This window comes from Taudactylus pleione, unplaced genomic scaffold (genome assembly GCF_031769625.1).
Source record: "Taudactylus pleione unplaced genomic scaffold, aTauple2 ptg000479l, whole genome shotgun sequence".
NCBI classification, from domain to species: Eukaryota; Metazoa; Chordata; class Amphibia; order Anura; family Myobatrachidae; genus Taudactylus; species Taudactylus pleione.
Window position 1 is genome coordinate 3,837,341 of NW_028284881.1, and position 15,557 is coordinate 3,852,897.

Consider the following 15,557-nt stretch of genomic DNA (forward strand, 5'->3'; position numbering starts at 1 on the left):
CCAGTATTTTTCTACAATTTCTTTTAGTAAATCTGAAACCGATCACATTTCCCTTTACAGGTATGCTAAAAGAATGTGAATTTAAGGGCTTGGAGTATTTTTTATTTTTTTTATACAAAAACTGCTCCAAAAGCCCTTTGATACATTTAAGTGATACTAAGCTAATGTGAAAAATAGGCCCATTAGTCTATTAGGATTACTATTTTGTGTTAGTGTTCCCTTTAATCTGTTCTTCTCCAGCCATGTGCTGTTGGTGAAGCTCAAATTGACTCGGTAAAATTAGTAATTTTACAAGTTGAATACTACCATTGTCAGTTAGACTACTGTAAGGTAATTTAATTGGATTTTCAACTCCCATTTCTAAACCTGCCACCATAAATTCTGATCTTCTATGCTAAAGTAATTGCTTAATAATATATGATTATCTGCTCTAGTGGTTCTCATCCTGGGGTACTCGCTGTGACATTCAGGAGTGTTTGAATAATATCTGGAAAAGGGGCATTTGAACTACAGATGTGCCCAGCTATTTTGTTGCTCCATACAGCCATGTAGCGCGCCATGCATCTCGCGCCACACCGAAGCCTTGAGTCGCGCCATACAGAATGTTTCTTAATGGAACGTAGCGTAGCAATGGAAAAAAGTCATATAGTGTAATACAACTTTTTGTCCACCAGGTGTCACTTTTCCTAAACTACACAGCACATGCGTCAAAGTTCCAATGCATTTTCTGTATCACCGCCCGATGATTGACTGACAGAAGCTGTGATTGGGTACACTATAGTTTAGCATTTGGTCATGGAATCAGGGCTGTAGAAGAATGTGTAATAAAGTATTAAATGACAGTACAGTATGTGTGTGAGTCCTGTACTGTTAAAAAATATATATATATACTTGTCTCATGAGCTCAGACAGGGGTCACAGGCAACTTTTTACCTTCAAATACATCTGAATCATACAGTGAATCGAATTAACAGCACAAGCAGCTTCTGCTGATTAAAATGATATGCAGCATGCCTATATTTTTTGAGCCAGTTCGGGTGTATCTGCACCCGGAACGTTACGTTACACTAATAGCGACTATAACACTTTAACGTAGTGATTTGCTTGCAGATACACCCGTACTGGCTCACAGAACATAGGCATGCTGCATATCATTTTAATCAGCAGAAGCTGCTTGTGCTAATGAGACGCATTTTAGGGTAAAAAGACGCATACAAGACGCATAAAAGACTCTTGGCGCTACCGAGTCACACAGCACTCCTGTGACCTTAGACTCAAAAGATTTCTCTCGACATCCCACCACTTGGCATTTCTGCTATACAGTAGACATTGTATTGTACACATAACGGGACAAGTTTTTCATAAAGGGAGATCATGTCAGGTTCAATACTTTTAAAATACCCTACTTTGCACTTCCCTTCTCCCTTCCTCTCTGTGTATGGCCACCCAAGTTCCTTCACCACCTCCCCCCACCATCACACAATTACTATTCAACTCCATTGAGCTCATTGTATGGCTCACCACCACCCCCACCATCATTCGCTTCTATTCAATGCTGCCACATGCTAAGCCCGCTATTGACATTGTACACATTGCCTGCTTTAATTTGCACACTTCACATACACGACAGGTGCAGCTCTCAACATGGATAGAGTGTGTAGGCTAGTGGGTCTGCACCTTGGGGTATGGGGTTCGAATCATGAAAGGGGAGTTGTTGTTTTTTCTTCTTCTTTTGAATCCTCATTACTAGATTAAAAATAAATCACTTGGTGGTGTGTGTGAATTCTGTTATGGTATGGCGTGACTCGGTAGTGCAAACGTCTTTTATGCAACTTTATACCTTCAAATGCATCAGAATTACATTGATAGCACATTGATAGTGAATCACATTGATAGCATAAGCAGCTTCTGCTGATTAAAATGGTATGCAGCATGCCTATATTCTGTGAGCCAGCTCGGGTGTATCTGCACGCAAAACACTACGTTACACTAATAGCGACTATAACACTTTAACGTAGTGATTTCCTTGCATACTGTAGGTGATAATTGGACACATTAGGAAAGCTGTGGATCTTTAGCCCTAAGCATCACAGTGCGACCCCCATAATAAAATTAATTGTCTGTCTCTGTATCCCTATGATAGAAAGCATATACTGCATGGACTATAGTTTTATATTACAATTTAAAAAAATAAAATAAAATGGTCAAGAGAATTATATACAGTATGTACAATTGATTATTTTCTTGTCATTTTTTTATCTTGTTTATAGCACATATATTGCTTTTATATATGGTAGTGCTTAAACATTTCTAAATATATCTAACAGCAGTTCTATTCATTACAGATGTAATGCTTTGCAAATGTAGGAGGTACAACTAACGCAAATGGGTTCCAGGGGGTACAGTTTATAGTGAAGCCCCAATAAATTGTTTTATAGGATATTTCACTGAATGTATGAGGATCCAGAACTTTGTTAGGTTTTCTGCTTCAGCAGTAGGACACAGAAGGTGGTTGTGTCACCCCTAGGTGGAACAGCAGTGCAATTGAACAAATAGCGGAATCAACCTTCTCCCTGTAACCCCTGATTCACCTCAGTTTTTAATTCACCAGCGCCCTACATATTAGGAAGGCACGGGACTTTACTCGTACTTACTTTTATTTTTTATATTTATTTTTTGACAGGGTTTTTTAGGAGGCTGCAATCCAGACACTGTGCTACAACAGGTAGTGGAATGTATGAACACTGGAGAAGTGGCAGGTGTTGCTTCACAGGTGTGTAACACAGTTGCTCATTATAAGTAATCCGTAATATGCTTATTTACATCTTACAAATTTTCATTATCAAGATAACTGCACTCAGTAAAGTTAATACACCTTATACCATAAAAATTGCAATTTTTCCACATTTGAGACCGGCCTTGGTACATGTAGTCCCTTGCATGAGAGCCATTCTAAGGGTTTGGGACAGATTGAATAGACCTCTGGAGCTGGCACTTTACCCATCCCCCTTAACGCTCCTCTGGCGACATCCACTTTCCCTTCTGGCGACATCCCTCTTTCCATTGGGTTGTATGAGCTCATACATGCGCCCTTGGTTCGCGGTTGGAATGAATAGATTTTTGCACATTACAGGTGATTTTACTCCTCAACATTATACATACTTGTGTGAGAAATATGGGATGCAGGCCAAATACCAATTTGCCTATTTGCAAAATTCTAGCTTCATACATTTTCTAAGCTTAAAAAACCCAATCCGTTTGAACACCTTTGTGTCTATGATCTGGGAAGTAGAGGTGCCATCTTCTTTCCAGTGTTGGTCGCTCAACCTGTTGAAGTTAAGAAACATTCGAGCAGGACTGGGAAAAGGATTTAGGGATAAGCCTAGAGGAGGAAGATTGGGCAGATATCCAGCAGTGGGTGGCTTAAACACCAATATTAAGGAAAATCCTTACAAAATATGCACACCTTGGTATATGGTGCCTGAAAAATTGTCCTTGCACCTACCTACAGTGTGCCAACATAGGTACTTATTTGCTATGGTGAGAATGCGCTTTGATTTCAAAATACTGGGACAATGTATTTTCTTTGGTGGACGGACTGATCAATTTTACTCCTCCTAAAGAATAGGTGAATACCACCTCTGTATGTATACCCATGATGCACATATGATGAATCAATGTTGAAGCTTCATTCACATATATACAAGGATTGGTTGAGTGTATTTGGATGGAGTGTTTCGTGTTTCTATGGATCATGTTTGAACATGTAAATATATATATATATATATATATATATATATATATTTACATTTACAGATGAGCTCGGATTTAGCTCAGTTGAGTTTGGATCTGAAAACTGAATCATATTGGCTATCCGGCTCTCAAGTGTTTTGGATAGCCAATAAGATGAATTTATATTATGCGCTAATTTGGCGACGAGTAGAACCGAAGCGCTGAACCGCTGATTTATAAAGTGTATGTGTGTATATATATATATATATATATATATATATATATATATATATATATATACACACACACACACACACACAACCATTAGCCCTTCCTGCTGCCAAAACAGCTCTCACCTGTGGCGTGGTCTCCACAAGACCTCTGAAGGTGTCCTGTGGTATCTGGTGTTAGCAGCAGATCTTTTAAGTCCTGTAAGTTGCAAGGTGGGGACTCCATGGCTCAGACTTTTTTTTTTTTCAGTACATCCAACAGGTGCTCGATCGGATTGAGATCTGGAAAATGCTAAGGCCAAGTCAACACCTTGACCTCTTTGTCATGCTATTTCTGAACTATTTTTGCAGTGTGGCAGGGTGCATTATCTTGCTGAAAGTGGCCACTGCCATCAGGGAATACCGTTTCCGTGAAGGAGTGTTCTTGGTTTGGAACAATGCATAATTAGGTGGTACATATCTCAGTACAATCCACATAAATGCCATGACATAATGTTTCTCAGCAGAACAATGCCCAGAGCATCACACTGCCTCTGCCAGCTTTCCTTCTTCCCATAGTGCATCCTGGTGCCATCTCTTCCCCAGGTTAAACAACGCACTTGGCCGTGCACATGATGTAATAGAAAACATGGTGGCCTGGTCTGATGAATCCTCTTTCATTGCTCCATGGTCCAGTTCTGATGTAGGTGCTTTTGGCGGAGTACAGGAGCCAGCATGGACACTTTGACCGGTCTACAGCTACGCAAAAATGTGTGTGTTTATGTGTAGGTCATTCTATGTGACTCGTGTTGCATTTCATGTAAATTTTTATAAGTTTAAATTCACCACACACAAAAATAAAGCTGAATTTCAACATTTTATAAATATGACAATAATATATGGGGTAAGTAGCCATAATTAATGCTTATAATCAATAAAACATAACTAAGAGTAAAGTTTTTCTGCTTCTTCTGTTGTGACTCCTCTTACAACAGAATGAACATAGGAACTGAGGGAACTTAAATATTTATTTAAACCTGGTCTCTTAATTATTTTTACAATATGATTGTTATACTAAACACTAATAAGACTTTAAACTTATAATTGACACACAAACAAAAAACTGAATGTTAACCAAACCTGTAGAATCCACGTGAATTATTCAACGTACAGAGGTGTCCACATACATCTTACCTCCGTGTGCTACAAGTCGTGTTAAACATAACGCGCAGGCGATGTTCACCTCTGTAGCCAAGCGTCTTTTCGTGCGACTTTTTACCTTCAAATGTCACACGAAAAGATGCTCAGCACTACCAAGTCACACCACGACATGGCGCGACTAGAAGGACTGTTTAACAGGCAAGAAAGTAAGATGTATGTGAACACATCTGTAGGCCTGTTTAACTGAGGATATATATAATATTTCATGTAGTGATGATGGCCATTTCCAATTGTTGCCAGCTTGTTCTATTGTCACTAAGTATTCACCATCTCTAATGTTCTTGATCTCACCTGTATAACTCTTTCCATCATATTCAACAGTCACCAACGTTCACTACATCAGATGAAGTCACTGTGACATTAATATACTGCGATCGTTTAGCAGCATAAATATACTAAAATGTTAGCGGTTATGTGAAATTTAATTTTTATATATATCTATCTCTGATCAAAAAAAATATACCTAAATTTTGCGCTTAGAAGATAATCAGCACTACAGGAGGAACCTCTATTAGAAGGAACCAATACAACACAAAATTCCTAAGTGTTCTATGTGCAATCAAATTAAAACCGTTTGATTTAGCAGGTTGCTTGAATGTGAAAGTCCGTCCTCTAAATGTTTAAATAAGGTATTCTCCTTTTGAACTGTGTGACATGAGACCATGAGGGATCCTGTGGATATAGCCTCCACCAGAAAATCACCCAACAGAAGGCCAATTAGAAAAGATACCAAATGTATATTTTTGATAAAAGCATAGGTTCAACATTTAAAAGTTCTAGTTCACATAAACAAAGTAAAAAACATAACATAGATCCAATAAATCAGTGAGCCAAGGCCGGTGTAGGAGATGTATTTATGAGCCCCACCCTCACCTTTAAACAGGTGTGAGCTCAAAAGGGAGGGTATCTTCACACAACTGGTCAGTGGAACCGTAATATACAATACCGCTCTCCTTTGTCTCATCAAGGATGGTGAAGAGTCCGCTTATAGAGGAGAGATTGAGCGGTTGGTTCATTGGTGTAGTCGAAATAAATGTCTCCTAAAATCCACTATCATTTCCGGTGGAAATGATAGTGGATTTTAGGAGACATTCTCCTGTGGTGTACCCGATCACTATTGTGGAAAGTGTTGTATCTATGGTGGAAGCCTTTTGGTTTCTGGGTTCTGTGATATCCAGGGACTTGAAGTGGGCATCCAACACATACGCCATTGTGAAGAAGGCAAGTAAAGGCAGTATTTCTTGAGACCGCTCAGAAGTATAATTTGCAGAAGATATTGTTAATTCTTCTTTTTTATTCAGCAATAAATCTGTCTGTCCTCTGTACGTGGATCACTGTGTGGTTTGGATCGAAAACAAAACACAAGAAGAACAGACTGGAGGGGTAATAAAGGCTGTGGAAAGAATTATAGGTGTTGATCTCCGTACTCTTCAGGATTTATATCTGGCTAGGATAGGAAGGTGGGCAAGGAATATTGTGGCAGATAAAACGCATTATGGTTATGATTTATTTCAATTCCTTCCATCAGGCAGGCGTTCTAGATCATGTTGGGTTAAAACTGCTAGGCACTTAAATAGTTATCTTGCTGACTAATTAGTGTTGGATTAGGAGAATAATAAGTCCTTTGCGACTGTGTTGAATCTTAATAATTATAATTGCTGCTTCGTATGTTGTGTGTTATGGTTGTTTTTTATGTTTTTGGGGAGATGTAGATTGCCAGAAAGATTTCCTTGTGTTTGCTATACTTGGTCAATAAATTTGATTATGATTCTGGTCTACCTGCAAACAATGTATTTTTCCATTATAGCTTCTTTTTGCTGTTTTGCAGATAAAGGATTTAATTTTGGACAATATGATTGAGAAGAACCAACTGGAAAAGTTTGTGAAAAGTAGTTGCTATAATGTGTTGATACTGCAAGCTATTAATTCTAATCGAGTGAAAGAGCTGGCAAATTACCTGGTAAACAGGAATTGGTAAGTTGCTGAAAATAGTGTAGTCTAATAATATAGGTGTGACAGCAACACTCTAAAGAAAAATGTACAGGATTTAAGGAGTAATCTCTCTACATATAGATAACATTAGATTTCACTAGAAAAGTGAAAAAGTCAGTTTCAAACAAATGTAATGATGTTCTAACATGTAATTTTATTGCATTTATCTCTTCTGCTGTGCAGCAAAGACTTGTCTGCCCAGTTTGCTTGTTTTTATGCAAGTCTTTTGGAAGAGTAGTTACTAGGAAATGAATTCCTTGCATATGTTTGTACACTTGCCCAATAAAGCTGATCTGATATGTGTCTGGTATTTATGTGTGTGCATATATATATATATATATATATATATATATGAGTTTTTTAGGGGTGCACTCACCAGACTTCAAGTAAAGATTTGAAAAAAATCAGCTTTATTCCAACCAACGCTAATCCAACATTTCGGTCCTCTTAGGACCTTTGTCAAGGAGTGATACACAGCCATGACCAAAAGTTTTGAGAATGCCACAAGTATTGGTTTTCACAAAGTTTGCTGCTTCAGTGTTTTTAGACCTTTTTGTCAGATGTTATTATGGTGTACTGAAGTAAAATTACAAGAGTTTCATAAGTGTCGAAGGCTTTTATTGACCATTACATTAAGTTTATGCAAAGAGTCAATATTTGCAGTGTTGACCCTTCTATTTCAAGACCTCTGCAATTCACCCTGGCATGCTGTCAATCAAATTCTGTGCCACTTACTGACTGGCCGCTCATTCTTGCCTAATCAATGCTTGCAGTTTGTCAGAATTTGTGGGTTTTTGTTTGTCCACCCGCCTCTTGAGAATTGACCACAAGTTCTCAATGGGATTAAGGTCTGGGGAGTTTCCTGGCCATGGACCCAAAATATTGATGTTTTGTTCCCCGAGTCACTTATTTATCACTTTCATAAACACTTTAAACTGTTCTTGGATGGCTGGGAGAAGTTGCTCTTGGAGGATGTTTTGGTACCATTCTTTATTCATGGCTGTGTTCTTAGGCAAAATTGTGAGTGAGCCCACTCCCTTGGCTGAGAAGCAACCCCACACATGAATGGTCTCAGGATGCTTTACTGTTGGCATGAAACAGGAATGATGGTAGCGCTCACCTTTCCTTCTCCGGACAAGCGTTTTTCCTGATGCCCCAAACAATCTGAAAGGGGATTTATCAGAGAAAATAACTTTACCCTAGTCCTCAACAGTCTAATCCCTGTATCTTTTGCAGAGTATCAGTCTGTCCCTGATGTTTTTCCTGGAGAGAAGTGGCTTCTTTGCTGCCCTTCTTGACACCAGGCCATCCTCCAATAGTCTTTGCCTCACTGTGCGTGAAGATTCACTCACACCTGCCTGCTGCCATTCCAGACCAAGCTCTGTACTGGTGGTGCCCCTATCCCGCAGCTGAATCAACTTTAGGTGACTGTCCTGGCACTTGCTGGACGTTCTTGGGCAACCTGAAGCCTTCTTCACAACTATTGAACCTCGCTCCTTGAAGTTCTTGATGATCCGATAAATGGTTGATTTACATGCAATCTTACTAGCAACAATATCCTTGCCTGTGAAGCCCTTTTTGTGCAAAGCAATGATGACTGCACGTGTTTCCTTGCAGGTAACCATGGTTAACAGAGGAAGAACAATGATTTTAAGCTCCACCCTCCTTTTAAAGGTTCCAGTCTGTTGTTGTAACTCAATCAGCATGACCGAGTGATCTCCAGCCTTTTCCTCGTCAACACTCTCCCCTGTGTTAATGAGAGAATCACATGATGTCAGCTGGTCCTTTTGTGGCAGGGCTGAAATGCAGTGGAAATGTTTTTTGGGATTAAGTTCATTGTCATGGCAAAGAGGGACTTTGCAATTCATCTGATCACTCTTCATGACATTCTGGAGTATATGCAAATTGCCATCATTAAAACTGAAGCAGCAGACTTTGTGAAAACTAGGGATGTGCAGGCTCGGTTCCGTTCGTTTTTTTTTCCCCGAATCTTATTGGGTTTCAGCTGTCACGAGTTTTGGATAGCCAATAAGATTCGGTAAAAAAAACCGAACGGAACCGAGTAGAACCGAGCCTGCACATCCCTAGTGAAAACCAATACAGATGTGCCCACATCTATCCTCCGTGCGCTACAAGTCACTCCACACATAACGTGGTAGCTCAGTGTGACTAGGTAGCCCTGAGCATCTTTTCGTGCTTTCTTTTTACCTTCAAATGCGTCTTATTCACATAGCTAGTACAAGCAGCTTCTGATATGCAGCATACCTATGTTCTCTGAGCGTCTGCTGGTGTATATGCATGCTAAACACTACGTTAGTGTTACAGCCGCTGACACTGTAACGTAGCATTTCGCAATCCAGATACACCCGCACGACTATACGCATGGCGCGACTAGAGGGCTGTTTAACGCGCCAGGAGGCTGAATGTATGTGGACCCATCTGTACTTGTGTCATTCTCAAAACTTTTGGCCTTTGCTGTATATAATGTCCTATAACTACTTGAATAGGGCCCTGGCACTTGAACTGATAAGCATGGAAGTGGAGAAGGGTCCACTGTGTCCTGAATGTTGGTCCAGCTTGTTCACTACTGACTTCTATTCAATGCACAATGTACCAAATAGTAATGAAAAGTGATATTTGCAGGGCTATTGTGAAATGGAGCATGAACTCTGATACACTGACTTCAGAGCTGGGGATGATGTAATTTCTAGACACAGACGGGCAAAGCACTGGTGCACTTAAGTGTAGTAGATTAGACAACGGGAGGTTCAGCAGCATAAGCCAAGGGTCAAAATCAGACGTTCGTGTGCAAAGTACTCAACCAATAATCAAATAGGAAAGATACGGACAAGCAGAGTCAATCACTGGTAGATCTAGCAGAAATACAGCAGGACACACAGGAAAGCTACTGGATTGGTGAAGCTCACAATAACCTAATGATCATGCACAGATTGCTAGAGAGAAGTTGCAATATATCAAGTAGTCACATGAGCAGTAATCTCATGCTTGCCAACTCTCCTGAAATGTCTGATAAAGTCAAGAATTATGGGGTGCTCTCCTGGACTCTCGAAAGAGTAAGTCAGTCTCCTGAATGCCAGCTCCGGCATCCTTGTGTTACTTGTGCATGTTTATTTTTTTGTTTGTAGTTTGGATGATGCCGCTGAACTTGTAACTGAATATCTGAAGCGTCGTGGAAAACCATTCCCAAGAAACCTAACACCTCTGGACATTGTGAAGGTCAGTATGGAGGGTATATAAACAAGGTGTTTTTGCCCTTACTGTGTGTTTATCATCAGCTATGGTATGTTAATCCTTCTTTAAAAAGGAAGACAAATCAATGAAAATCTAGCAATGGTTAGAATTTCTTTCTATTCTTTGGGGGTGTGGAGGGGGGGGGTCCTCATTTGTATGCTCTCGAGAAACCCTCTTGCGTCACATGCAGCTATTACTGAAGACCTTCAAAGTAAATCAGTGAAGGGAAATCATGTATTGATGCCTTAACACTTAACATATCCCTTTCCCCTGTAGATATACTTCACTTTCAATCTGAGCTCCCTTTCGGTTCTTAGCAGCAGCGATCATAATAATGGAGGAATCCTATTAAAGCAGGAATCATAGTGGCATCTCATTTGCAAGATGTTATTTCATGTCATCTGAGTAGGAACTAGATGCCTCTTTCACTTAAAGTAGAAAAAAATCTTAAACAAAATAAACAATAGCTGGAGAGTTACAGGATAACTACTTCTGTAATGGTCTATAGCAGCAGTCACACTCAGAACAGATATACCAGCTAGGATCATTATGGAAGTTCCAGACTTAAATGTAGGCCTCATTATTTTATAGAGCAATTTGTGTGTTCAGTTCCAGATGGCAAACAATAGCAATTAATACTAACTAGGGAATCCCAGCTGTAACCGCCTTAGTTATGGAGAATATTATGGATATTAGTTACTGAATATATTTTCAGGAGATAATGAGTCCGGAATTTGAGGGTATTTGTCATAAAGAGTTTTGCTAAATATGGTGGAACAACCACATTGGGCAACGAAACGTTTCCATAGTCACTGCAGTCTGAAAAATTTAATCATCTCTACAAAGAAGGTGTAGGGCACCACAGTTCACACACTGCATGTTCATAGGACCCAAAGAGTAGTATTGTGGTGAATGTCATGTCCAATGCAAGCAGCATATTAGTTTATCTTGTAATACGTTGTTTAAGATCTTTGAAGGGCGCTCTGGGGGATCTGTAAGGGTACCACTACGACAACGACCTCGAGGCCGGCCTCTAGACATGTTTGGTGTAACCAATGTGAGGTGAAGTGAACAATGAAATTGCACAGCAGTCGGTAATTCAAGTCCCCGGAGGACGTGCTGATGTATGTGGCTGCAAGTAACTGGTCACAGTTTCCTGATGATCCCTGATGTGCCCTGCTCAGACAACGGCATCATAGAGATATGTCACTCATAAAAGTCGTCCTTCTGCTATTTAATATAGATAAATCGACAGATTTGCCTATAAGATCAGTGTATTGATCTTGCCAGCTGCCACCATCTCTTTGGTCCTTCCGCTCTCAATACTTTCCTCACTCATCTATTCTCAGCGTGGTAGCAGTCATTAACCCAGTATGTTTTCAGTTCCGCAGCAATTGCACCATTACAGAAGTGACTTGTGTGGCATCTTGTGATCGTTTGTACATTTTTGTGAGTTTAAGCTGTGAGTTTTGATGGATTTAGAAGTAGAAAGAGATATTGGGCCAAATGTAATAGGGTGAGAGTTTACTGCTAAACTCTCACATTTTGTAAACTTGACCAATGTAATAGAGTCCAAGAACAGGCAAACTCGGATGTTTTTGCACTCGAAAAAACTCTCACGATCTAAACTCTCATTCAGATGTTTTCCCATTTTGAAGATAAAACTCAACCAATGTAAGAGGTTACTGCTAAACTCTAAAATTTTCTAAACTCTCACCCTATTATATTTGGCCCATTGTCTTGTTCCAATAAGCAAAAAAGTGATTGTAAAGCGCAACAGAATCTATAGACCCATATTGATAGCTCAAATAAATCACACTCACGTGCTAAGCATGCTTCTTGGCCATTATGGCACTGCACTTTGGACAAAATACATTTAACAGATCCGCACCCTGTCAGCAGAAGTGTCTGCAGAGGGGTTAATCATTTTCACCTTTCACACCGCAATACAGTGGAATTTTAGTTCAAGCTAGCTGTTGCCCAATTGCTTCTTATTTGAGGTTATAGTTGTATTGCTTTGCAAAGGGGCCCTGTTGTGAGAGTGGCCCATGTGACCAGCAGCGCTATAGAGACTGGTGGCAGCAGCCACCCCCCCAACCACCACTCACACCAATGTGACTCTGTGCCCTGTGCACAGACTGCTATGTAGCCTATCCTATTCAAGTAAATGTGAACCCAAAGCACCTCTCACCCCACCCCTTACTGGCAGCACGCATATCTCTTGCATTGATGATATCAATATATTTTGTTCTTGTTATAGCACAGCATTAACTTGACAGATCGAGATGCAACAAAGCGCAGGTGTTTTCTAAAATTTATAGTTTTCATAAAAATCTGTTCAGTAGTTTTGTGCCAACTTGAAACAGACACAATGTTCTTATTTATTATAAGTCTCTGCCACTACTTGATAAATAATGTAGCATACTTACACCATGATCAAACACTCATTAGTTACATTCTAACCAACTATTATTCACACCACAATCCAGCAGTCAAAATATTTTTATTTATTTTTTTTTTTTTTTTTTATAAATAGGATAACGAGTTAGTTGAGAGACCCAACCTATTCAAGATTTTTTTTTTTTTTTCTTTAATCTAAATTTTCAAAATTATCATTCTTCTAAATGTGCAATTAAAATTTAAAAGGATTAATAGAAGTCTATCACTGTAGTAGTAGTTCCAGGGACAGGTTGTTTTTTTTTTTTTTTTAATAACAGATGTGTCATCCTGCACCTAGCCTCAGTGTGGCACACTGCGAGACTGCTTGCGCTAAACATCATTTTTGCATCTTTTTCAGCCGACAACGTGTTTTACTCACAGAGCGATGCGACTGAAAGTGGGTACACATTAGCCGATATGTAGACAAAATGTCATCCGATCCAGCAGATTGGGCCAATGCATCATCAATATCGGCCAGTGTGTACGCACTACTAGCAACCAAGAGCGCTCCCGTTTGGTTGTCAGTTGCATCGTCAGGTCAGCCATACATGCAGCTCAATCTGACAATGCGTCTGACGACCCCTTGCAGTGGGATGCGGCTGGTGCAGGTATCGGGCACCAGATCGGGTAATGTGTACCAGCCGCCCGAACTGTCGGCCCATCGGCGCTGCGGTCGTCCGTCGCATCACTGGGTGTACACACAGTTAAATGTGTACTCAGCTTCAGATGCACCAGGAGACTGCACTGATATACAAGTGTTGCCTATCAAATGAATCCATGCAGTCTTCTGATGCATCTTTGTTGCATCGTATTGCGACTAAGAATAATTTTGTCTGATAAAGATGCTATGCACAGACAGTCACACGAGAACAGGCACGCCGAGAGAGACTATTTGCCGTGACTTGAGCGACAGTGTATGTGGACACATCTGAATACCTGCTGTGGTCCCTCCATTTCCAACTTGAGCCACAGTCCCCATATATTTCTATGGGGGATGCAATGCTGTCACCTGTACCAAGCTGAAGATGGTGTTGTGCAGTTATAGCCTATGAGCTCCGCTACGCAAATTACTAGAAGAGGCAAAGGACAGGCGTCCCGAGAGGGGAGTGCAGAGACTGCTGATGCGGTCTCTTCACCCCGAGCACCACGCAGGGACAGGCTCCTATTGGTGCCCCTGTCCCTGTGGGTGCAATTTAATACATCCTGGCACTATCATACTGCATACATCATGGGTGCTAATATCGCATTGAGTATGTGAATGTTGATAAATGGGTCTCCTAGTGCCAAGTATCATGATCACAGTCCTTTTATGGCAATACACGTGTCACAAAAGACTCTCAGCATATGCATCTTGGATGTTGCTGCAAGGGGTTACAAATGTCATTGTGATTCTATAAGCTATTCATTTGAATAAAGTAAAGTGTCCCAGTACGCCAAAAGGCCTTTTCATCTACATCCTTTGAAGCTATTAGCACTGTCTTCCTGAAAATCTGGTCTGCAAAGCATAATATATATTTAATGATGTATGGCTTACTACAGACCCAATTTGAGTCAGGCCTGGGTGCATTCTTGTTTGCATTAATGGACAGTTTAAAGTTTACGTAAGTGCTGTACTGTAACTGACTACTTGATTGACATGCATATATTTATTTTAGTAAAGCCTGCATATACTATTTTTTTTTCTTGCATGCTGTCCAAGAAAATGATGTATTACAACAATGTTACAGTTGCTTTGTACCAGTATAAACATGTTTTTATTTTTTTTGTCTTTAAAACAGGGCTTTCTAAGTGAACAAACATCATAAACAAAGATAACATTACACAATTTGGTACAGATTGTGTCTTTCGAAGAACCAAGGAGTCTCTGACTAAGTTACCTAACCTGTATTATGTATGTTTTCCTGTTAAATATATTTGTTGTATGTGGTTATGTTGGTGATGCTGCAAGAAGAATCGCAAATTAAAATGAATCAACAGTTCTATTTTGTTGACACAATCTGCAGAACATCAGTCACATATTATCTACAGTTAGGAATTTTATCTAAAACTTGGATTTTGTAAAGGCAATATGGTCTGTGCCCTTTTTTTGACACACATTTTTACACAAAAAATGAAACTATTTTGCCTATCTTTTTTCATTGTATTTACTAATTATGTGCCAATTTAAAATAGTATCCTGTATTATTCCATTGCATAAAATAAAATCTATTTAAATTTGTCTTATGTGTGTGTTTAGCCCATCCAGGAGTTTAGCTTTATAAATCCGTGGCTACTCTAGGAGACTTTGGGTGAAATGTTCAAATATCAATATTTTTTGTTGAGTGAAATGATGAGTAAAAACAAATTACAAATCCAACGATAAAATATGATAAATACCGGGGGAGTGGCTTTGACGCTGGGGGAGAAAGCAGCATGGTGCCGGAGCTCCGCTGTAAGTAGCTCCTGCCGCGCTGCTACACCTACCTGAGGCTGTCCCGCCGCACAGACACCTTTTTGACACCCCCCCCCAGGGTGTCCCCAGTTATTGGCTGGCCCTACACCTCTAGCCACGACAGACCGCCGCTGGACGGGTCCCTGCAGCCGTATACTCCTTCTAGGATACCCCTGATTCTTTACATCCTCCAACAGGACTCTGGATTCATACACGTGACGGGCTCCATCTTGGAATCTATCCCAGGCAGCTGTTCTTTATTATACTGGGAGTTACTTTAG

At 40.0% G+C, this 15,557-nt stretch overlaps 1 protein-coding gene across 1 annotated transcript in view; it reads left to right on the forward strand.

Annotated features, from left to right (window-relative positions):
• KNTC1 (kinetochore associated 1) overlaps nucleotides 1-15,027 on the forward strand; it is a 295,100-nt gene extending 280,073 nt beyond the window's left edge. The window contains exons 61-64 of the mRNA XM_088449172.1: nucleotides 2,684-2,773; nucleotides 6,991-7,136; nucleotides 10,301-10,391; nucleotides 14,624-15,027. Of these exons, the coding sequence (XP_088305298.1) occupies nucleotides 2,684-2,773; nucleotides 6,991-7,136; nucleotides 10,301-10,391; nucleotides 14,624-14,650 (354 nt within the window). The 3' untranslated portion in view covers nucleotides 14,651-15,027. The remainder of the gene's footprint in view (nucleotides 1-2,683; nucleotides 2,774-6,990; nucleotides 7,137-10,300; nucleotides 10,392-14,623) is intronic.
• The last annotated feature ends 530 nt before the right edge of the window (nucleotides 15,028-15,557 follow it).